The sequence below is a fragment of the Ascaphus truei genome, chromosome 11, assembly GCF_040206685.1.
Source record: "Ascaphus truei isolate aAscTru1 chromosome 11, aAscTru1.hap1, whole genome shotgun sequence".
Taxonomy (NCBI): domain Eukaryota; kingdom Metazoa; phylum Chordata; class Amphibia; order Anura; family Ascaphidae; genus Ascaphus; species Ascaphus truei.
Genome location: NC_134493.1, coordinates 26,767,631 through 26,792,486, shown reverse-complemented (window position 1 = coordinate 26,792,486; position 24,856 = coordinate 26,767,631). Strand labels below are relative to the sequence as shown.

At 42.0% G+C, this 24,856-nt stretch overlaps 1 protein-coding gene across 2 annotated transcripts in view; it reads left to right on the top strand.

Moving 5' to 3' along the window:
• LOC142463092 (uncharacterized) overlaps positions 1-24,856 on the top strand; it is a 291,163-nt gene that overhangs the window by 166,970 nt on the left and 99,337 nt on the right. For both annotated transcript variants that reach the window (XR_012787370.1, XM_075565366.1), the window contains exons 38-45: positions 3,245-3,438; positions 5,123-5,425; positions 9,416-9,642; positions 10,727-10,888; positions 12,259-12,336; positions 13,810-14,181; positions 15,465-15,818; positions 16,551-16,901. Coding sequence is in view for 1 of the 2 variants with exons in the window: in XM_075565366.1 (XP_075421481.1) it covers positions 3,245-3,438; positions 5,123-5,425; positions 9,416-9,642; positions 10,727-10,888; positions 12,259-12,336; positions 13,810-14,181; positions 15,465-15,818; positions 16,551-16,901 (2,041 nt within the window). In the remaining variant the exon portion in view is untranslated. The remainder of the gene's footprint in view (positions 1-3,244; positions 3,439-5,122; positions 5,426-9,415; positions 9,643-10,726; positions 10,889-12,258; positions 12,337-13,809; positions 14,182-15,464; positions 15,819-16,550; positions 16,902-24,856) is intronic.

The window sequence follows — 24,856 nt, the reverse complement described above, 5'->3', positions numbered from 1 at the left end:
AGATATATCTTACATGGTAAATATGGCCGTTCTTCCTAGGTATATCTTACATGGTAAATATGGCCGTTCTTCCTAGGTATATCTTACATGGTAAATATGTCCTTTCTTCCTAGGTATATCTTACATGGTAAATATGGCCGTTCTTCCTAGCTATATCTTACATGGTAAATGTGGCCGTTCTTCCTAGGTATATCTTACATGGTAAATATGGCCGTTCTTCCTAGGTATATCTTACATGGTAAATATGGCCGTTCTTCCTAGGTATATCTTACATGGTAAATATGGCAGTTCTTCCTAGGTATATCTTACATGGTAAATATGGCCGTTCTTCCTAGGTATATCTTACATGTTAAATATGGCCGTTCTTCCTAGGTATTTCTTACATGGTAAATATGGCCGTTCTTCCTAGCTATATCTTACATGGTAAATATGTCCGTTCTTCCTAGGTATATCTTACATGGTAAATATGTCCGTTCTTCCTAGCTATATCTTACATGGTAAATATGTCCGTTCTTCCTAGCTATATCTTACATGGTAAATATGGCCGTTCTTCCTAGGTATATCTTACATGGTAAATATGGCCATTCTTCCTAGATAAATCTTACATGGTAAATATGGCCGTTCTTCCTAGGTATATCTTACATGGTAAATATGGCCGTTCTTCCTAGGTATATCTTACATGGTAAATATGGCCGTTCTTCCTAGGTATATCTTACATGGTAAATATGTCCTTTCTTCCTAGGTATATCTTACATGGTAAATATGGCCGTTCTTCCTAGGTATATCTTACATGGTATATATGTCCATTCTTCCTAGGTATATCTTACATGGTAAATATGTCCGTTCTTCCTAGGTATATCTTACATGGTAAATATGGCCGTTCTTCCTATGTATATCTTACATGGTAAATATGGCCGTTCTTCCTAGGTATATCTTACATGGTAAATATGGCCGTTCTTCCTAGGTATATCTTACATGGTAAATATGGCCGTTCTTACTAGGTATATCTTACATGGTAAATATGGCCGCTCTTCCTAGGTATATCTTACATGGTAAATATGGCCGCTCTTCCTAGGTATACAGTATCTTACATGGTAAATATGGCCGTTCTTCCTAAGTATATCTTACATTGTAAATATGGCCGTTCTTCCTAGGTATATCTTACATGGTAAATATGGCCGTTCTTCCTAGGTATATCTTACATGGTTAATATGTCCGTTCTTCCTAGGTATATCTTACATGGTTAATATGTCCGTTCTTCCTAGGTATATCTTACATGGTAAATATGGCCGTTCTTCCTAGGTATATCTTACATTGTAAATATGGCCGTTCTTCCTAGGTATATCTTACATGGTAAATATGTCCGTTCTTCCTAGGTATATCTTACATGGTAAATATGGCCGTTCTTCCTAGGTATATCTTACATGGTAAATATGTCCGTTCTTCCTAGGTATATCTTACATGGTAAATATGGCCATTCTTCCTAGGTATATCTTACATGGTAAATATGGCCGTTCTTCCTAGGTATATCTTACATGGTAAATATGGCCGTTCTTCCTAGGTATATCTTACATGGTAAATATGGCCGTTCTTCCTAGGTATATCTTACATGGTAAATATGGCCGTTCTTCCTAGGTATATCTTACATGGTAAATATGGCCGTTCTTACTAGGTATATCTTACATGGTAAATATGGCCGCTCTTCCTAGGTATATCTTACATGGTAAATATGGCCGCTCTTCCTAGGTATACAGTATCTTACATGGTAAATATGGCCGTTCTTCCTAAGTATATCTTACATTGTAAATATGGCCGTTCTTCCTAGGTATATCTTACATGGTAAATATGGCCGTTCTTCCTAGGTATATCTTACATGGTTAATATGTCCGTTCTTCCTAGGTATATCTTACATGGTTAATATGTCCGTTCTTCCTAGGTATATCTTATATGGTAAATATGTCCGTTCTTCCTAGGTATATCTTACATGGTAAATATGGCTGTTCTTCCTAGGTATATCTTACATGGTAAATATGGCCGTTCTTCCTAGGTATATCTTACATGGTAAATATGTCCGTTCTTCCTAGGTATATCTTAGATGGTAAATATGTCCGTTCTTCCTAGGTATATCTTACATGGTAAATATGGCCGTTCTTCCTAGGTATATCTTACATTGTAAATATGGCCGTTCTTCCTAGGTATATCTTACATGGTAAATATGTCCGTTCTTCCTAGGTATATCTTACATGGTAAATATGGCCGTTCTTCCTAGGTATATCTTACATGGTAAATATGGCCGTTCTTCCTAGGTATATCTTACATGGTAAATATGTCCGTTCTTCCTAGGTATATCTTACATGGTAAATATGGCCGTTCTTCCTAGGTATATCTTACATGGTAAATATGGCCGTTCTTCCTAGGTATATCTTACATGGTAAATATGGCCGTTCTTCCTAGGTATATCTTACATGGTAAATATGGCCGTTCTTCCTAGCTATATCTTACATGGTAAATATGGCCGTTCTTCCTAGGTATACCTTACATGGTAAATATGTCCGTCCTTCCTAGGTATATCTTACATGGTTAATATGTCCGTTCTTCCTAGGTATATCTTACATGGTAAATATGTCCGTTCTTCCTAGGTATATCTTACATGGTAAATATGTCCGTTCTTCCTAGGTATATCTTACATGGTAAATATGTCCGTTCTTCCTAGGTATATCTTACATGGTAAATATGTCCTTTCTTCCTAGGTATATCTTACATGGTTAATATGTCCGTTCTTCCTAGGTATATTTTACATGGTAAATATGGCGGTTCTTCCTAGGTATATCTTACATGATAAATATGTCCGTTCTTCCTAGGTATATCTTACATGGTAAATATGGCCGTTCTTCCTAGGTATATCTTACATGGTAAATATGGCCGTTCTTCCTAGGTATATCTTACATGGTAAATATGGCCGTTCTTCCTAGGTATATCTTACATGGTAAATATGGCCGCTCTTCCTAGGTATATCTTACATGGTAAATATGGCCGCTCTTCCTAGGTATATCTTACATGGTAAATATGTCCGTTCTTTCTAGGTATATCTTACATGGTAAATATGTCCGTTCTTTCTAGGTATATCTTACATGGTAAATATGTCCGTTCTTTCTAGGTATATCTTACATGGTAAATATGTCTGTTCTTTCTAGTTATATCTTACATTGGGACCAATCTGTTTTCTGTTTTCTCCTCACATCAGATTGTCCCTTTTTTCTGAGATGAAAGTCAATGAAAGAGCCTTGCTGGTCGACCTTTTGGCATCAAAGGAGCAAAAAGTGGGGTTTGTGTTGTCATTCGGTGGAAACCTTAGGCACAACATTGATGATCTGACAATTATTCCCCCTCAGCTGTCAGTTGAAGGATCTCTTAAGCAAAAGAAAAACATTAATGAGGGTATGTGTTTATCTTTTTGTGTTTGTCTTTTTAATACATTCCTTCTGTAGTAAATGTCAATTAGAAAGTTGTGAACATTATACATGATATTAGTTTCTGGTTCAAATTTTGTGTTAAACTGAAACCTAATAAATATTGCAGCTGCCCCTCCAGGACCTATTGGAATGCCACTAAACGATGTTTCCGAGCTCTTCGGTAACTAGAATGTCAGGTTTTGATTGACTGATTTTGTAGTGCCATTGTCCTTTCTATATAGTGGCTCCAAACGGTTTATCACCATGGTATTATATTAAAGTACTATACTGTATTATATATTAAAGTACTATACTGTATTATATATTAAAGTACTGTACTGTATTATATATTAAAGTACTGTACTGTATTATATATTAAAGTACTATACTGTATTATATATTAAAGTACTATACTGTATTATATATTAAAGTACTATACTGTATTATATATTAAAGTACTATACTGTATTATATATTAAAGTACTATACTGTATTATATATTAAAGTACTATACTGTATTATATATTAAAGTACTATACTGTATTATATATTAAAGTACTATACTGTATTATATATTAAAGTACTGTACTGTATTATATATTAAAGTACTGTACTGTATTATATATTAAAGTACTATACTGTATTATATATTAAAGTACTATACTGTATTATATATTAAAGTACTATACTGTATTATATATTAAAGTACTATACTGTATTATATATTAAAGTACTATACTGTATTATATATTAAAGTACTATACTGTATTATATATTAAAGTACTATACTGTATTATATATTAAAGTACTATACTGTATTATATATTAAAGTACTATACTGTATTATATATTAAAGTACTATACTGTATTATATATTAAAGTACTATACTGTATTATATATTAAAGTACTATACTGTATTATATATTAAAGTACTATACTGTATTATATATTAAAGTACTATACTGTATTATATATTAAAGTACTATACTGTATTATATATTAAAGTACTGTACTGTTGTTGCCCTTTTTTTACCCAGGGGGTCTCTGGGGCAGAACCGCATTAATTTCAGCTGCTGAGACCCCCTGGTTCCCGAGAAACTTACCGGGGAAAGGTTCTGCCGGTAGCATCCCCTCCAGGAGAAACAAAATGGCAGATCAAATCTCCTCCGTAGCAGGCTTTCTATTGGCCCGCGTGATTTAAATACCAAGAGGTAGATGGCAGCACCTTACTCGGTAAGTACCTTGGGAACCGTGTTCATTTCAGTCCCGGGAATCCCCTGAGTTAAAATGCAAAGTGAGGATTGCTCCTATACAAAAAAAACCACCAACATCATATAGAAGAAGCTTGTTAATGAAGTTTCTTACATCTGCTGAAGATGATTAACCAGGAGGGTTTCTCCCCATCTTAGACCTGTGGATTTTTGGTCAACATGATAGAGAAAGAAACTAGAGCACACTAGTGCAGAATTTGATAATATTCTCTAAATTGCCAGCAGCAGCACAAAGCCAGTGCGGGCGCAAATAGTTGAAATTGAAACATTTGAGCCAAAATTGCTGTGATAAATCTCCCCCCCAACGTTTTCGTCAAAAGCTCTTCGTCATGAACCTCTTCCTCTATTACAAAATGGCATTTTTGTTTAATTTAACTCACAATTGTGCTTCGTTTCAGGTTACATCAGTTTTCTAAAGAATCAGGAATTGTACAGAATGCGTCTTCGAAACAGAAATGTGTTTGGCAACGGCAGCCTGCACAATATCTCTTTCAGCTTGAGCCAGAATGGAAGCGAGGCGTTGCCGGCAGAAATAAACCTACGAGCTCACTTAGAACTAGAAGAAGGGGTTAAAAACGGTCACGTCTGCATCCAGGTGGAAGACAGATTGCTGTGTGTGGACGTTTTAAGTGCTGGTGACCAAGAGCATCGTGGCGTTAGAGGGAAGCTGTCACACAACATAGTCTCACTGCAGAACGCAGGTACAGTGCAAAACAGGCGAGCTCTTGCACTGTTGTGCGAGCAAGGAACGCACTGTGAGACCTCCCGTGATATTTCCATTCTTTTGTGAATACAATATCCGCATGTTGCTTCATGTTATATGCTGGCATCAGATACGGTTGACATTAGTGCCCCTTCTCTACTAACAATTTGAGAACCAAATCCCATTTTGCTGTTTATTATATACTGGTTGTAGGCCCGGATTCCCTAAGCTACGATAAATCAGGAAAAATAAGGTTGACGTCACTGCATAAAACCAGAACGGACATCATTTCCCCTGAGTTAACGCCTTATTCACTAAGATAATGCTATAACAAAAAGAATGGCCGTACTTTACCTTATTGGCGGTGACTTAAGGTTACGTTATTTTAGGCAAACGTTTTGTTATCTTTAAATAACGTGACATTACTAAAGTCTTGGCATTACTCCCATCCAGATCGTGAAATAGGGCTTGGAGGGGAAAGAATAACAAAATGACATGATAAAAGTAAAAAAATAAATAAATAAACGTCTATATTTTAAACTTTTCAATATATTAACTAATTATTGGCCGAAATGGCCAGCTTGTCATGGGCAACCCCTGGCTTGTTGGTGACGGCTACATAAGGGGTTAATATGTACCTAAGACTAGACTACCTACCCCCACTTGCATACCATGGTAGCTGGTGTCATTACTTGACAATGACTTACTTACCGCTGTGGCAAACGAGGTTAACCCCCACATCTCTCCCTAGGGGGTTTAACAACCCTCCTTGAGGCACCTGAACCCATCACTCTCCCTAACTACCCCTACCCTATCACACCTAATAACATTTCAATATATATGCCTAAAAAGATCTGGAAATGGGCACTCACGTACTTCATTCAGTTGCCTTGGTGCTCAGGGTTGAAGTTAGCGATAGAAAGGATTGGAGGCTGACACTCGCAGGACTTGTTGAAGAAATACTTTATTTTATTTGCCTTCAGAAATCAACGTTTTAATCTTCAAAAGGTCCCTGTTGAGAAATGAAACATTGATCAGTGTAGGTAAATAAAATATATATATATATATATTTGAGAAAACTGCACATAATACCGCGCTCCTCCCTATAGAAGTTTGCTGCAGGTAAAAGATAGGCCTTACATATAGAAAAACAAAAAGAACAATTCCTGCGCTCCTACCAATTAGGCTAAGATAAAATAATATTCTCATGAAAAAGGGTATTTGGTTAAACCCTTTGGCCAAAGCATTTGTAAGCCTGCATGCCACGTCAAGGCAACCCGTTTAATGCAGGTACCTATGCTATACTGTATATATATTTAATACTAGTCCCGTGGACTAGTGAAAAAAGTGTTAATTCCCTTAAGGGGTTAAATAAAGCATGAGCTTATGTGAGTAGTGCAATTAAAATCTGGATAAAGCCAGTATCATACTTACCTTTGCTATAAAGGTAATCAGGGTGCACAAATTCCCTGGTGTGAATATAATACAACTTACACATATACATCTCTCTGTCAACCTTACACATTCACCCACCATTCAATGGAGGGTGATGTCCAGACTGACACTGGGGTGTAATATACCTGCACTAATTGGAAAATTGGTAGGGCCTCAGTAACTGCTATGTAAAACACAAAAAAGGACACTCCGGCTCCCATAGCGCATATATGTGTAATAATATTTAATAAACTCTACATTCAAAAGTGTGGATTACGGCCACTCACAAGATTAAAATCGAATATGCGCATTGGACATGTTTTGAAAAAGGAACCCATATCACCGTGTATTCTATGTAGACACCAAGTGGCTTACAGGATCCTATGTATCAGGACCGTGTCTCTATCGCCGGTACAACCGCGTACTGGGGGTGCACGTCCGCACTCAGCTCCCTCCACACATGCGCAGTATGGTCCAACTCCTCTGTGTAGCAGAGACTGCCTTACGTTTCTGATGTCGGGCGCGCTCCAGGCGTGCACGTCCGCACCGGGCTGTCTCTGCACACACTCAGAAATAGCGCTTAAAATGTCCGGTCCCAGATCCTAATAGAAAGTAACTCTGCACACAGCACGGTTCCAGCATAAGAAAACAGTCCAACAGCGTTTAGCCCACCTACGCGTTTTGTCGCCTAGGGCTTGTGACGTATATCATCATCATCATCATCATCACCATCAATCCATCATCATCATCCCTTGTCGATCCACTGCTGGATGAAGCCTCCCAAATGAACTTCCAGGTACTGCTGTTGCAAAGCCTATTCTCCATGTTGCTCCAACAAATTTTCTGATTTCCTCCTCCCATCTTACTTTTGGCCGGTGTCTTGGTCTTTTAATCTTTCTTGGAACCCAGTCGAGTACCATCTTTGTCCAGTGATGGTCATTTCTTCTTGGGACATGTCTGGCCCACTGCTATTTTCATTTCTTTGCCCTTGTGATGATGTCACAAACTTTTGTTTGCTTTTCAAACCCATTCATTCTTTGGAAACCTTGGCACTGTCTTGCGCTCTAGTAATATGCTCTTTTCATACACAATGCAGTGTTAAAAACAGTCTTGCTAGCTGTCGTCTAGGTGGAGAAAAAAGATAAGGGGAAACAAGCAGCCTCAATTTCAATGACCGGGACTCAGAGGTATATTGTACAGTCCTTACCTCTAGAGCCTGTCTTCCGATCTGGGCAAAGAAAGGTCCACGATGTTTATATCTATTCCCCAATCCACGTCATGGTAGATGGGCGATTTCACCGTACAGAGACTCCCCGGTAACTCTCTCTCTCGTGGCGGGCGCGTCCTGGATCAAGTCGTGAAGTAGATAGAAAAAGAAGGTATCCGGAGCCACTGCAGCACGATGACAATCAGCAGAAATGAGCCCAGGTATATAGGAAAAAAGGCTTTATTGTTGCACATACATGGACAGGTTTGCCGTGTCCCCCCTCTACGCGTTAAACGCCACCAAGGGCGCTTCGTCTCGGGGTCTCTTTTTCCTGCCGCCTTGTGTACACCCATGATACATCTCTCCATACTTCTTTGCGATGTTATCTTTGCATTTAGGGTCCAAGTTTCACATCCATAAATGAGTACGGGCAGAATACACTGGTCAAAAACTTTCTTCTTGAGGCTCTCTTGAAATATTCCTAATGTGCGCTATCCCAAAGTAATTCTCCTATTGATTTCATGCAAAAGGTTCCCATGCATTGTTATTTGCCGGGAAAGCTAGACTTAGTCTTCGACTTCTTCTAGTTTTATTCCATTTTTTTTCAATCTTCGCAGCCTTGACACATTAGTTGAACATTACTTTGGTCTTCTTCATATTCATACAGAGGCCGACATTCTTACTTGCTTCGGCGACTTCTCCAATTTGTTGCTGGAGGTCTTCTGGACTTGTATCTGCAAAACGTAGGTTACTCAAATATTCACCATTGATTTTGATTCCTTCTTCTTCCCAATCTGATGTCTTCAACAATTTTTCAAGTGTTGCATTGAAAAGCTTTGGTGACGCGGCGTCTCCCTGCCGCACCCCCTTGCGGATCCTGATCATGTTTGTATCTTTATGTAATAAATAAATATATATATAGATATATTTTTTTATATATATATATATATATATATATTATATAGAGAACATTAACCCCTTGAGTGCCAGTAAGGCTACCTCGGCCCTCTTAAGGAGAGCCTGTCCTTGGTAGATGTACAAAAATGTAACTTACTACTAATTTACTACCATCGCTCTAACTGATACCCCCACCCTTTCCTTTCCCTGCTGCAAATGCATGAGTGCGTAAGTCCCCACTGCCATGTTAACCCCTTCCTAACTGACAGGGGTATAATGTCCTGTGTCCCCTGTACACACTTATTTTATGTAACACACATTAATCAGTGTTCCACAATCTACTGAATAAAAAGCCGAGGCAAGACTCTGAATCTGCAATAGCTAATTTCTGCGGTATCATAGATATATTTACAATAAAACACTTGTATTACAGTTGTTTCTACTCGGCAGGAATTCCAATGGAAAGTGCTGTTGAAGTCACATTTAACAACACAAATAGCAAGCGAACAGTTGACGTAGAACTTCAGGCTGGCAGCAGAAGACTTGATGTTTTAGTAGGATTCGAGAGGTCTTCAGCACAGTCCCAGTCCCAGCTCATCACGAGTTTAAAACACAACGTTGGCGATCTAAAATCTCATGGGATTCCATTCATTATCGGTGGCGTTTGCTATTACCAGGTACACACTTGCATTGTAAACGTACATCTTACACCATGAAATATAAGAATGTATGAATCGGTTCAGACACATGAATCCCCAAAAGTCTCCACTGGCGTTTGGCTGCAGAGAGACCCTTCGCCTCCGCCGACAGCTATTTCTCCAATAAGGTAAGTTAATTTAATGTTTTTGTTAGTGGTTTGGGGGTTAAGGATAGGGTTTGTAGGGTAAGGGGTTAGGTTTGTAGGGTAAAGGGCTTGGGGTAAAGGCTTGGGGTAAGGGCTTGGTGTAAGGGGTGAAGGTTTTTAGGGTTGGGGGTAGCATTAGTGTTATGGGTTAAGATTAGGAGTTTTTATGATGAGGTTATGGGCTTACCTTGGTGGCAAAGCATCCCAGCGGTGAGGCAAGCGGAGGCTAAACACCGGCAGAGACTTGGCCGCGGCAGAACAACTGCGACCAAACGTCCTAGACCAGGTTACTGGAGGGGTCGCTGCTTTCGATAGGATTTTTGCAACAGGTTTTGTATGTCGGCAGAATCTACTTTTTACTATATAAAAAAATTAGAAAATTCTGTTGTAGCGAAATATTTTGTAGATTTGAAACAACCACAAAGACCCCCAAGGGATCCAAAATGCAGGCAATGCATTCGCTGGTGTTTTACAGCAATGGTGGCTTTGGTTAACAATTGCCAAATCGTTTGTAAAATAGAAATAACCGCTCCCAGTTCTTTTCCCCGCTCACTTCGCTGTTTGTTATACACAAGAGCTGCAGGATTTCTATTACCTTCCAAGCACAACGGTAGCTTTTTATAGTAGTTCAAGAGGTTTCACAAGGGGGGGAAAAGCAAACTCTTGGGAGAGACAGGAAAAACCTAAATGTAGCATAGGTTGAACTCGATGGACATATGTTTTTTTCAACCACTGTGTAAATACAGTATGTAACTATGTAATCTTGTGACGTTGGACAAACCACTGGCGTTCCCATGCATTAGATTCAGAAAAGCACACACGGATTGCAAGCACAGGGGCTGTGAGTTGTGTATTTATAGTGACGGTGCAATAGGGAGAGATAATTGACTTTTGTGTCTTTTTTTTTTTTTTTTAAGAGTTCAAACAAGAGATTTGTAACAGGACTGACCATTTCTGTGGAGGACGAACAAATCAAAGCTGAAGTGCATAAGAAAACCACTGGCAGTGCCTCCGACATTAGTCTCTCTCTCCACAATGACCTCAGCTCGATTAATAACATAATACCATCAAGTATAAAGGTTGGCTTCAAACCCACAATAAGCTCTCCATTTGTTTTGCTTCGTTTCGGTGCCATTTGTCTTGCTTCGCTCTGTAAGTTAGATTGTGACGTGGTACAAAGGTCACGTTCATTATAAGTATTGGCACATCTGTTACTGCAAAGGGGGAGTGCTGAGTGTTCGCCACACATTAGTTTTATGTCTTTACAAGACTGTGTAAGACTTGGCCACGTGCAGTAAAAAGCTGTGAGGATATGTTGGCAGCGAATAGATTACCGCTGTTTAATCACTAACTAAACCAGGCTGACACGGTCACAGCAGCTGTGACACTGAGAAAGTGACAGATTTTCTAAATGCTGTTCGCGGTTACATTTAATGTGCGGCTCACCCCTGACTGATCTAGAACTAGCGCTTTGGGGCGCTTCCGGTGAGCTTGTATTAGAGACGTTTGTGCTTCTGTGTCTCCATGTTGCTTCATTGCTTTTATTTTTTTAAATGTTGTCATGCCTTCGTATTAAAGGGGCCGACCTTCCTAGTGCAAAATTGAACCAAAATGTTAAATATTCTTTCAAGTTAGTGTGTACACCTGACTTCAGACTTTAGGAGGGATTTGAACCCCCACACCCCATATTATTTGTATTGGCCCCTTGATGAGGACAGGGTGGGGTAAGGGTAGAGCAGGGGTAGCCAACTCCAGTCCTCAAGAGGTACCAACAGGTCAGGTGGTGTGCGGGCAGCCCCTGGCAGGGCAGATAAAGACTGAGCCACAGATTGAGCCACCTGTGCTGAAGCAGGGATATCCTAAAAACCTGACCTGTTGGTAGCTCTGGAGGGCTGAAGTTGGCCACCCTTGCGGTAGGGCATACAAGTATAGGCATATCTCAGTGCACACTCAAACACACGAAGAGAAACAGCAGATCAAAACAACTTGGTGCTCAAGTTCAATCAGCCGAGCGTTGTAACACGCTGTACGTGCCATATAGAGAAGCAGGTGAAATAACAATATCAAACATTTATTTTGTAAACTGGGTACATAGTTACAGGTGCCATAAAGACATTTGACGTGTTTGGTCCTTAGCCCTGAAGAAGGTCCGCAGGGACCGAAACGTTGGCTGTCCATAGCACATGTAACTATGGACTGTCGGCAAAAATGTTTTAAATAAATGTCGATAACTGTGTTGGGTGTGTTATCTGGTTTTATGCTTTTTTTTTTATATGGGTAGAGGGAACATTAACACAGGATCATTATCTGTTTAATATCTTTCTAGAAATGCCTAATTGAAGTGTTTTCATTATACTCATTGTATCAACTGAAAAATTGTGTATCGATGTAAAATGAAACATTGTGCATGTCACCTTCACTAAGACAGCACACTGTGCTCATGTTGCAGGTATTCTGCAATGGAGAAGTCACATCTAACTTGCTTAATGGTCACTGTCATGGAGAAATGGCAAGGAAACCTTTGGAGGTACAATTTTAATTATCAAATCTTTATTTAAATATCACCTTCGGCCTAACTTTATAGGAAGAAATGTTAATTAAAAAAAAAAACTAAAGAAAAATGAATTTGCACTTTTTTAGCCCAGGCGTTGCTTTAAAAGCTGCGTAAAACAGCGACATCAGCTTATATGGTCCCATATTAAAGTGGATAATACGCAAAAAGTGACACTGAGTGTTCATTTGCATGCTATTACCCAGAATCCTTTGCTGCAGTGCAGGCACAATATGCTGTGCGGTTATGGGGTAAGGCAGGATTGTTAAACTGCCTCCGATCTGTGAACATGCTCGTAATTGTTGTTTTTTTTTTACTTTGGGACAAAAAGAAAGATAAGTACTAATTAGCTGCATAAATGTAGCCAAATTGGAAGGCAATCTAATGGAGAACCTCACAAATCCTTAGGATAAGGGTGGGGCCATGGTACCGCAGACCGTGCGGAGCTGAGCGAACAGACTGCCCTAAGGCAGTGTTCGCGTCCATGCAGCGTGCGGGCGCGTGCACGCGGAAGCGGGAGGGGGCGCAAGAAATCATTTCAAACTGAATTCTTGGCGCGACAGGCCGGTCACGTGAGCGGTTCGCCCAATGAGGGCAAACCAGCTCCATGACGTCACTGGCACGCCCCTATACACGCCCACGGACGGCGCACGTACCATGGCCAAAAAACACACCCGCTTCAAGCGGGTGACGTCACGGCCGCGCACGCCTCCGCACGGGCGAAGGCACCATGACCCCACCCAGCCTTAGGACAGAGAAGGAAGATATCTGAGTTGGAGACAAGGTGATAAAATAACGCTGGCAAGCAGAGGAGTCCGTTGTGATAATGAATGGCCAGTACTGTAGCTGGATTATGAAAGTACCAGATGCAATTTGGCTTATTGTAATATTAGACAAACCATGCAAAAATAGCTCAAACATTGCTGGCATCCCAGGGGAGCGTTGTTGAGAATGAATGGATTTTTAAGGTGAGGGAAATAATGAGTTTGTGAACGCAGCACATGACAAAGTGGGAGTAGAAGGACACTATATGTTTATCATATTCCCTGGCAACAGTTTACGGGTTGAAAAAAAGGGGGTAAGCTAAAATAAATACATTGAATTGTGAATATTGTACACACAGGGCTCACCCTAATTTCCAATGCTAACCTGATTTTAGTGTCTGGCTGTATTTGCATAATGGGAACAACTAGCTCTGAGTCTGCTAACGCAGAAAGTGGCCGAGTACATGAAATGATCAGGTGAAGCTTGTTTTTTTTCTTCAAATTGTCAACCAAGAGCAGTTTTGAGTAAAAGGAGTGGGTATGGCTGCATTATGTCTACAATGATGGATTTTCCATTGGTTTGAGCTAACAAGAAGACATCAGATTGAATCTTAGTACTGTACGCTCAATTCACATTGTGAGTTTGTGACAAATAAGCCATTGTAATGACATGTTCTGTTTTTAGATTTCAACTCCAGCAAAGGCTCTATTTAATGGATCGATTCTGACGAATGGCAGCAAAACCAACATGTTTGGACTTGTTTCATCTGGTGATGCAATTGCCCGGATAAATATGAAAACTGAATGGGGTTTACAGAACACCGTTGAGATTGGGTTTAAACATACATTACCTCTGCTCCAGACACTGGGGGTTTCCAAAGACAACAAGATAAGGTTTTCAGCAACCGGACAAGGCCCAAGCAGCGCGTTATTAGATATCACCATTGGAAAGTGTCAATTCAAAGCCAATGGGGAGGCAAGAATGGATAATAATGGGACAGATGCTTCCTCCTTAAACTGGACAGCTTCAGTGCTCACCTCCTGCAATACTCTGGAGGTAATGCACATGAAGTAATGAACGTTAACAAACATAACACTAATTAACCCGTGTGTAGGCTGATATCAATATTGTGCCATTTTAACTTTTTATGCATTCAAATGCAAATGGATATGTGAATCTTTAAAGGCAATTACATAGTATATAACACCAGCAATTTCTATTTAACAAATTGTTGGGGAAACAACGGAAAATGGTTTCCATGCATTTATTCAGCGTATTTTGAAAGCCAGAGCAGCAGTTTCTTGAAGTCAAAACTTGCTTCCAAATCGCTTCCATGTTGTTGAACTTCAAAGTAATTTGTGGTCCCAGACTCCAACAGCTGGGTCAGAATTGAACTGCATTCATTGGCTGGAATGTATGGAGCTTTTATACTTACAGATGGGCCAATATGTCCAAATTCGCTGTGCAGGGATTTCTTTTTAAAAATATATATATATTAAAAAAAACGACCATTTATGAGTATTTCTACGGATCTATCAGGGTCGGAGATGTACAGTATTCAAATCTTTGTCCGAGCCCAAGTTCTTAGGTTGTTGTTCACTAAACTGCGATAGTGCTGATTGGGGCTCTTTTCCATTATTTCAGTGGAAGTTTTCATGCGACAGTGTCCCGATCGGCACTATTACAGTTTAACCGTTTAGGTGCCGGAAGGGCCGCAGCACCAGAGTGCCAGCGCCCCTCCGGTACCACTTTTGCAAGTAGTCACATGCCCACTTCAGCCCTTTAACCGGAACCATTTGTCTTTCACTACAGATCGCGTCCTGTGCTCCACGGGAACGCAAGACGCGATCTAACCTGGGAAAAAAACAACCTTTCCTTGGAAATAACAGAGAACTTGGAGTGCCAGACCGCATGGCGTAGTGACTACGTCTTGGGGGCACTTAAAGGGTTAATTAAGAAATCCCCATAGTGGTAAATTCTATGTTCTCCTTCCAGTCATTCATTTCTGCCCAGTGTCCCTTCTCCAAAAATTCTCTGACCAATGATGTGCTTATTATCTAAAACATCTAGCCCCAGATTTACTAAATGGTGCTAAGACTTGCTGCATCTGGATGGTAATTCCAACATTTGGAGCAGACACAAGGAAAACATTTTTTTTTTAAACTGAATGCACGTTTTATCGTATTAATACTCAGCATTACAACCTACATTTATAAAAGCCATGTTTAAAATCGGACACCACATCCTGATTACTGAACAGTAACAAAGAAGTATGCTGTAAGAACCCCTGCTTAAATCTTGTTCGAATACAGTAACATATTGTGGGTTTTGTTTTACAGAAACTGAATTTTCCAAAGAACCTGCTCACTAATGGATCCTTGCAGAGGAACCCTTGTGATCTCGGCCTTTCTGTGGGACTAGAATACGACGGCAAAAATGCCAACTTGCATCTCAGAACTTCATGCGAACCCTACAGCGTTCAAGGGTCGCTCAACCACTCCATACACCATCTAACTAACCTTGGTCTTCCCCCAGCAAACCAAATTCTATTGTCTGCAGTAAGAGGGCCCTCTATGGGTGTCCTGCTTTCTCTACAGGCTGGGCAATGCAGAATGAATGCTAGGGCAGACATCAAGCCCAGCAACAAAACCGAATGGATATTACACACGGAAACAGATTGTCAACTATTACAGGTAAATCTGGAATCTATACAACAATATCTGGTTAGGGCGTTTCTCTTGACTTTGCACATGTTGGTTATAGCCAGTGGCAGATTTCCCATCAGGCCCGGGCCTTGGGCGGCAAAATTTGAGGGTGCCAAAAATGTCCGCCCCCATATACATTTGCCGCGCTCTCTGGCCTATCAGGCCTGATGGGAATCACTGACATATGCCAGACGCTTCCTTGCTGTCTCCTTTCTGCCGCCCTCCTCCTCCTTCCGGATTCACAGTGTGAAATGACGCCGTGGACGTCACCCGTTACACGGCGTCTCATTGCCCTGGCGTCAAATGACGCCCGGTTTCCATGGCAACGAGATGCCGTGTGACGTCACTTTGGCGGCAGAAAGGAGGCCGCCGGCATATGTAAGTGCCGTGGGTCAGTGGATTTCGAAATCCGCCGCTGGTTATGGCACAACTTCAACAACATGAAGGCAACAATTGGTCTGCTGATATTCCATGAGGTTCGGTCGATCTATTAAAAATAAAAAAGGCGTTGGGCTACTTTAATTGTTCAGGTTGCATTGCATAAATACACAAAATAAATGAACTTGATGTCCTGATTATTACCATTTGTAGAAAAAGGCGCCAGTTGTACACCAAAGGACACACGTTTTCATTCTTTTTCTCTATATACATTGTATTTATTAAAATGTAACTAGGTAATTTTATTCTATGTCTTTGATGAAATGTGTTGTTTGCTGGCAGGGTCTCCGTATCCCATCACAAGCTCAGGTTAATGGTTCTTTTGTGATGAATGGTTGCCAAGCAGAGGTTCGATGCGCCCTAACATTCAACGGCAACACCTCTGAACTTCAAATAAGGACGGAGTGCCGGCCAAAAGTAAAAGTGGAACTGCTATTCAGGCATAACCTGCTGCTACTGAAGGAAATCAGCGAAGAAAGTGCGCTGTCAATCAGCGTCGGAAAGCAGTCCGATTATGACATTGACATGTTATTTAAGTCCGGAGACTGTGCATTTCAAGCAAAAGGAAATATGTATGCTGAGAACAAACTGCAGTGGAAAATGCTTCTGGAGAACAAATGTAAAAGTATACAGGTAATGTGATTATAGGGTTGCCAGATGTCCAGTATTGAACTGGACTGTCCTGTATTTGGAAACTCTGTTCAGTGAAAAATTAGAGGTAATACTTTACATGTATGTGTCCGGTATTACCTCTCTGGACATGTATGTGTCCGGTATTACCTCTCTGGACATGTATGTGTTCGGTATTACCTCACTGTACATGCATGTGCCCAGTAATACCTCTCTGGACATAGTGATCTGACCAGCTTGGGGGGCTGCGGGATTTCCCCGAGCAGGGAGAGAGCAGAGCTGCTGCTAGGGGGCTGGGCAGCTTCCTGCATCCTGATTGACTGCATTACCCAACAGCAGCCAATCAGGAGGAGGTGTCAGGAGCCTGAAGGTGGGGCCAAGGAGAGGAGGAAACAGCATGGAGTGGAGTGTGTGCCTCGCATCTTGCACCAGAATTTTGGGAGAAGGCTTGGGAAACCGGGTTCCCGGAGCTGAAATGACTACGTTTCAGCTCCGGAGACCACCTGCTGTGTAAAAAAACAACAGCCTAGGCAGAAATGCCCCTTTAAGGACTTGTCAAACCTTCTAAAAGTACCCCTGGGGCAACTGATGGTGTTAATGTTACTAACCTTGTTTATTTTTCTTACTTCATCTGGATGTCTTATTTTACAGAACATTATTTCTTAAACGGTCTATAAGTAAGGGGGGTTGGAAGCCGCCAGTGTAATTATACAATCCAGACACACTTGATTAGTGTTGGTTACACTGGCAATAATTGTAGGTTTCAAGTAAGATCCTTTAAGTTCCTTAAACGCTTTAGGCCTTTGCTCTGCGTAGTATTATTACATTCTCTGCTTCTCAATGTTTTAATTGATGTCCCTTATTTGTACGATTTATTATGTAAAACAAACATATTTTGCCGTATTGAGAAAAAATTGCGTGGGAATGGAAAGCTGTAACGGTAATGTATGTAGCACGTGTCACCTTTTCAATGAAAGTTTTACACTAACAAGTTTTCAGGAATGAACCCTTCCTTCATTATTTTATAGAATAAGAGCAACGTTATATGTTGGGAAACACTGTAACCACGGCACATTCTAAGCCCACCACTCAATGTACCGGATGTTTGTCATGTCATTAATATAACAAAGGAACACTGCGCACCTTAAAAGATCAATATTTCCTAAGAGCACCTGTGTCCTAAGACAAGTTCCATCTCTGGGAGACACCTAACAGGTCATTCAAATGAATGTGTTGCCTTATGGGTTACCTTAACACTGCTTTGTAAATATACCCTAGGCGTAGGTCCTTTCTGTAAACCATGTTTATCTGAAATAAACATTGGAATCTGGATTCAAAGTTGGGTGTACCAGGTGTTCCAGGATGCGGGGAATGTATAGGCTGTGATAAAATGATGAAGACTTTGGCAAGAAGAGCAGCGGATGATTCTACGCAAACAGGCCTTTTTGATGGTTGGCGCCAAATAAGTGCAGATTGTTATGGATTCAAAAATGGGATCACAGAGGTGGAATCTCATTGGTCTGTCGTGGGCAATGGTGTTTTGGTGCATTGCAGGACCGGCCCTTCAGCATTCAAGTGGTTAATGAGTTTTGTCCATGAACACCATACCAGAATATATTAAAAAAGAAAAAAAAATATATATATATATATATACATATGTGATAATTAGCTTGGAATATCTTGGTAATGGCTGTCTGGTTATTTGTTTTTACAGGTATCAGATAAGCAAGTAACATGCCCCCAGATAATGGAAATATACTCGGTAACCCTTTTGGTTCTGATAGGCAGAACAGAACATTAACTGTCCAGCAGTTAACCTTTTCACCGCCAGAGTGACCTTCAAGGCAATAAAAGGGTTACCGTTTCATTCCAGAAGTGCAGGATGGACGGTTTATGATACAACCCACAAAGTAGCTGCTTTAAGTCAAACACACTCTGTGTCTGAGACGCAGATCACAATCGCTGCTTGACTCTACAAATCTTTTTGGCGCTCTTTGAGGCTGGTGGTCCAACATTTTAAATGTACAGGTGCAGCCAGTTTCATTGTCCCCCTTGCTGAGATAATTGGACTATGTCACAGATTAAATGTCTTATAGTGTATTACACTAATGAAACGATTAATTTGTAGGTAGGAGAAACCTATAGCTATATACCATAATATATATATATATCTCATGTCTGTTCTCCATTTGTATCGTGCATAACCTGTAAACCTGAAGCTTAGTATTATATTATTAGAATAAATAATTTATTGGAAACTAAATACAAAGAATCTGTATTTTCAAACAAGGATCATTTATTTTCAGTTCCATTCGAGGTTGAGGCAAGATGAGAAAGCAGCCCCCACCCGGAAGGCAGGGTCTCCATTAGATGTTCAGGCAGGGCTGGCTTGGGGGGCAAGTATGTTTAGTGACTGCGTGTGTAAATATACATACATACAATATATATATATATATATATATATATCTAGATCACAAGAGAGGGCGGATTACCAGATATATAGATCACAAGTGAGGGGGGATCACAAGAGGGAGCTAGATGGGGCACGAGAGAAGGAGAGAGGGGGAAAGAGTTAGCGAGAGAAAGTGGGCAAGAGGGGACAAGAAAAAATGGGCACGAAAGAAACTGGACGAGAGGGGGCAAGACCGGGTGCAAAAAGTGGGTGCGTGAGGGGGCAAGAGAGGGGGCGGCAGAGGGGACAGGGGGAGAGAGATGAGGCGAGAGCGGGGCGTGTGTGTTTGTGTATGTCTGGGGTATGTGTGTGTGTGTGTGGGGTGTGGGTGTGTGATCTGGGGGGTGTGTGGGTGTGTGATCTGGGTGTGTTATCTGTGGGGTGTGTGTATGTGTATGTCTGGTGGGTGTATGTGTGTGTGTGTGTGTTTGGGGTGTGTGTATGTGTATGTATGTGTGGGGTGTGTGATGATCAGTGTGTGCATGTTGTGCGTGTGCATGTGTATATGTGTGTGTGTTTGTATGTATATGTATCTATATGTATGAATATATACACACACAAACAACCGCACATACAGTACTAGCCGCCTGGCCGCCCAAGCCAGCCCTGTCTGAGCATCAAATGAAGAACCTGCGCCTTTCAGACGGGGTTGCTTTCTCCTTTTGCTTTTTGGGTTTCATCTGTAGTTCAGGTACGAAGCTTCCTGCCTCTCCTCCCTTTTGACGCTTAGGTTTCATTCCAAGTTCTAAGGTTTTCACTGATGCCCATCAGCGTAGCAGCAGTGTCACAACACACCAAGCAACGTGGCGGCAGGAACAGGCAGGAACAGGCTGTCAACGTCCATTCCAACACTGTATTATTAATGGCGCATGTGCCTAAGAGCTTGGCAGGGCTTATATTCTCTTTGGTTATAAACAATCACAGCAAGTAATACTCGGGGGCTCTAAACAGCAAGTAATACTCTGGGGCTCAAAACTCCATTGATGGCTGAGAGCACCGATGAGTGAAGGGCTGGATTTCAATAGGTGAGACTCACTGAAAATTAGTGAGACCTAAAGAGCAGTCTTAACAAATCAACAAAGCTTTGGACAAGGCTGGCAAAATAGCTACTATTTATGCCCAAGCTTAGAGGGGGGGATTATGTTGGTATTGGTAAGAGATAATGGTATTAAATAAATTGGTATCTATTCTGCTGACATGTATCCATCCTTCTTCTTCTTTGGCTCCTGCGGCTGATCTGCTTCTGTGCCGCGGGCCTTTTCTTCATGTTACCAGTCTTGAAGCAGGAGCACTTGTCTTCTGACTGGAGAGCACGAACAGCCAGGTTATGTATGTACTCATTAGGAAGGCATGGCACAAAGGGTGGCATGCCCCTTGGCACGATTTCTGCCTTCTTTTTGATTTTAGGGTTTCATTCCAAGTTCTTTATCTAGCTGTTCAGGTTTCCACTGATGCCCATCAGCGTAGCAGCCGTGTCACAGCACACCAAGCAACGCGGCTGCAGGAACGAGCTGTGCAGGTCCATTCCAACACTGTATTATTAAGTCAACTACAAGAGATAAATGAGAAAACTACTGATTTACTATATATCATAAGCAAGAGCTGGACAGAGCTTATTCTCTTTGGTTACAATCATCACAGCAAGTAATATTAGGGGGTTCTTAACACGGAAATTACATTTCAATGGAAGTGTTGTATTCAATAATTGAGACTCCATTGATGTCTGAGAGCACTGATGTCACGGTTGTGCTCGCCACAAACCAGGGTCGGACCGCGTGGCTGAGGTGGGGTTGTATAAGCACCGACCTTAGACCGCGCAGGCTGATCCAGATTGCGCAGTTCATAGTCGTACATAGCAGGATCGGGACTGGAGAGAGCAGCGTAATCAGTGGACGAGCCAGGATCAGTATAGGAGACATCAGGGTAAACGTAGTCCAAGCAGGGAGGGGGCAACAGGAGATCAAGCAGGTCTTCCTGCTTCAGCGAAATTGCTGCAGGTCGGGAACGGGGTTTGCGCGAGTGGCGTCCAGGGCCCATGGCGCTGGTCTCAGGAAGGAGAAGGTTGACCGGAGTGGGCACACCGCCAGGCAGCAATGCTTCAGCGCAGGAGTCCAGAACGAGCCTGTGCGGGGAGAGAGAGCTACAGAACTCAGGACTCAGCGTCAGGCCTCTGCTATGGGAAGGGCAGCAGGCCTCAGGAAACAGGGAGCTGAAGTTACGCTGGAGATCCACCCCTTCAGCACAGGAACCAGGACACGGCCTCTGCAATGGAGAGAGAGCAGCAGGCCCCAGGAACCAAAGACAGGCCTCTGCTATGGGAAGGGCAGCAGGCCTCAGGAAACAGGAAACCACATAGAGAAAAGAACCCACTTAAAGCACTCAATGACCCCTAAGAAGTATAATGATAATATTAATAATAATCTTTAATGCTAAACTAATTAAAATAATGGGTGTTAAAATACATCAAATGACACACATATATATTAACCCTAAGATGAATATATATGACACTTTGGGTTAATGTAATAGAGGGACAGTTTGAGGTGAATTAGATCAAACGTGTCCAGAGAACTGATATGCAGTATTCCCTAATTCTGGTAGTTAGGTATGAGCAAAGGTGGGGAGGGGCTGCAAAATCACCTGTCTAGGTAAAATACAGGTCTCAAGGTAATAGTAGTGGAAATGTGAGACTGGTCAAAACGTTGCTTTATATAGGCACGAAATAAATGCACACCAATCAGTGTGTGCTCACTAGGTATATAATATATTGCTTCAATGATGGAAGATCAATACTGTATATTCTCCCACATGTGGCCACCTAAAAAACAGCTAGTAAACTCCAAACGGATAAAGAGCTGGCTGTAATACACAGAACACAAATACTATGGCTAATAGGTTCCTATAAACGGTGTGGCTGTTGGTATACCTATGCACATATTCATGAATGTGCTACCACCGTTAGGAATGCTTCTGCCACTAATATAGCTGTGTATAAGTATAACAAGACCTGTCTAGAGTGTCAAACAGGTCCCAAGGTGGACAACTGGGGAAATAGGAGATATGAGACTAATAGTCCTACTAATAAGCAATATGTACACACTGATCAAGTGTGTCCACAAATGGATTAAGTCCACAAATGGATAGTCAGTCACACATACCCCACAAGAAAAACACCTAAAAATCAGATGATAAACTCCAGGATGTTATATAACTAGCTGTCAACAATTAACATAAATACCATGGCTACTAGACTCCTATAGACGGTGTGGCATGTGTATACCTGTGCACATATTCATGAATGCGCTTCCACCGTCAGGAGTGCTAATACCACTAATGTAACAGTGTATCCAAAGAGTTAAAGCAGCCCCAACCTCACCTAACGCTGCCGAGTCACCACACAGACTCCTGTCCAGGATAGAAGGGAGTACACGCGTGCAGTCTAGCCTAGTTTCGCAATTAGAAACACTTTCTCAAGGCTCAGTGTGAGGGGGGAACAGAACTCAAGACTCAGCGACAGGCCTCTGCTATGGGAAGGGCAGCAGGCCTCAGGAAACAGGAAGCTGAAGTTACGCTGGAGATCCAACGCTTCAGCACAGGAACCAGGAACATGGGCTAGGAACTAAGGACAAGAAACAACGACAAGGTGGCCAAGACAGGTGGCTGTGGCAAACACAGGACATGCAAGAAGGGTTATGCTCAGCAGAGAAGGATTGTGGGGATGCAGAACTTAAAGGCCAGCGGGCCAATCCCCGGAGGACGGTGTGAGGGCACTGCTCCAATGCGTGAGTACAAGGCTAGGTTGCAGTGATAGCTTGCACAGCTGCAGTAGATACCAGGGGGAGTGTTCCAGGACTGCACAGGTCTGTAAGGCAAGGTAAGCAGTAAACTGAGGTGTAGATACCTTACAGTACCCCCCCCCCCCTTCACGTGAGACCTCCGGGCGAATACGACCACTCAGAGTTGGGGGACATGGAATTGTTCCTGAACTGTCTAGGATTGGGGGTAGAATCGTGGTCCAGAGATTCGTGGGCACTTTTTTGCGTACCCCCACCCCCCCGGTGAGAACTGCGGGCAGACAGGACCGTCCATGGGTTTCGGGGACACTGAGTTGTTCCTAAAGTGCTTTAGGCGGGAAGGGAGTCTGTAACGAGCAGTTCCTTGACGAATACTGTTCTAGGAAATGAGAGTGGTGGTAGAGAAACCACTAGTACGTGGCTTTCCAGGCGAAATGGCTTGGAAAGCCAAGGCTGTGAGGACCCAGGGGGTTCCGGAGCAGAAACGGCAGAAGGACCCCCGCTGGGGGCCCAGTCCCTAATAAAGGTATCAGGGTTCAGGACAAGTGGCACCGATAGTTGATCAAGTATACAAGGGCGACCCTCCGGGCAGACAAAGTTTTTGCTGACATCAGCACGTAGGAATTTGAGAGGAGATTCTCCTCCAGAGGTTTTCCAGGTAGTGGTCAGCGAGGGTATAGGGTGGGTGGGGATATTGCCAGGTATGGGTATGGAAGATGACAAGGCAAGCAGTAAACCAGGCTTAGAGACCGAAATCTTGGGGTACGTACTGAGTATTTCCAAGACAAAGGAATAAACAGGCGCAACAGAAGGTTCCGAGAGGGATAGCCATGGGTTCGCAGGGGCAGAGAAGCAATCAGCAGTGGAGCTCCCAAATACTGTAGAAACCTCAGAGAGAGATAATATTGTCTGGGGAGTAGGAATAGACACTGGGGCTTTAATATCTGGACCTTGAGAATCAGACAGCAAGGGCAACGAGTAGAGGAATAGAATCCGGAGCAGGAGTCTGAGTATCTATAACAGGAACATCTAGGACTGCAGGGACACTGGTAGGAGAAGAACTAGCGTCAGGAGCTGGTACCTGGGAATCAGTGATGGGTAGTGTGGGAGTAATGATGGGAGTTAGAGAGACAATAAGCGGTAAATTGGAACTGGGGAAACTCTTAATGGCAGAAACCTTAGGAGAGAAAGATCTATCAAATACTGCATGGGGACCAGCAACAGGGGTACTGGTCATGAAGGAAACAGAGTTAGGTGCATTTAACCATGTGGGTACATCAGGAAAAACACCTCTTACAGCAGGAGTTTTAGTGACGGGTAAATCACATGCTACTGGAGAGTCAGAGGGAGGAAAACATGCTTTTACATCAGGGGCTTTGGAATTTACACAAATTAACTCAGGAACTGCTGGAAAATCCTGGGATGCAGTAACAGGGAACTGAAAACTTGCAAAGGAATCAGAGACAGAAAGGCTGACCTCTGAAGTGGTAGATTGAGAAACAGCAAAAGGAGAGCCAAATGCTGTGGGGGGCTCTAAAGAACAAGGCTTGGAGTCAAAAGCAGAAATTTAAAATGTCTGAGGGGCAGCAGTGATTACACTAGGTCCTGTATAGGGTTTAGAGAAAAGTGCACTGGTCTCTGAAATGGACGTGGGAGAGTTACTGCTAGGTACTGTAACATGATTACGAAACTTTGACAAAGATAACATTGAC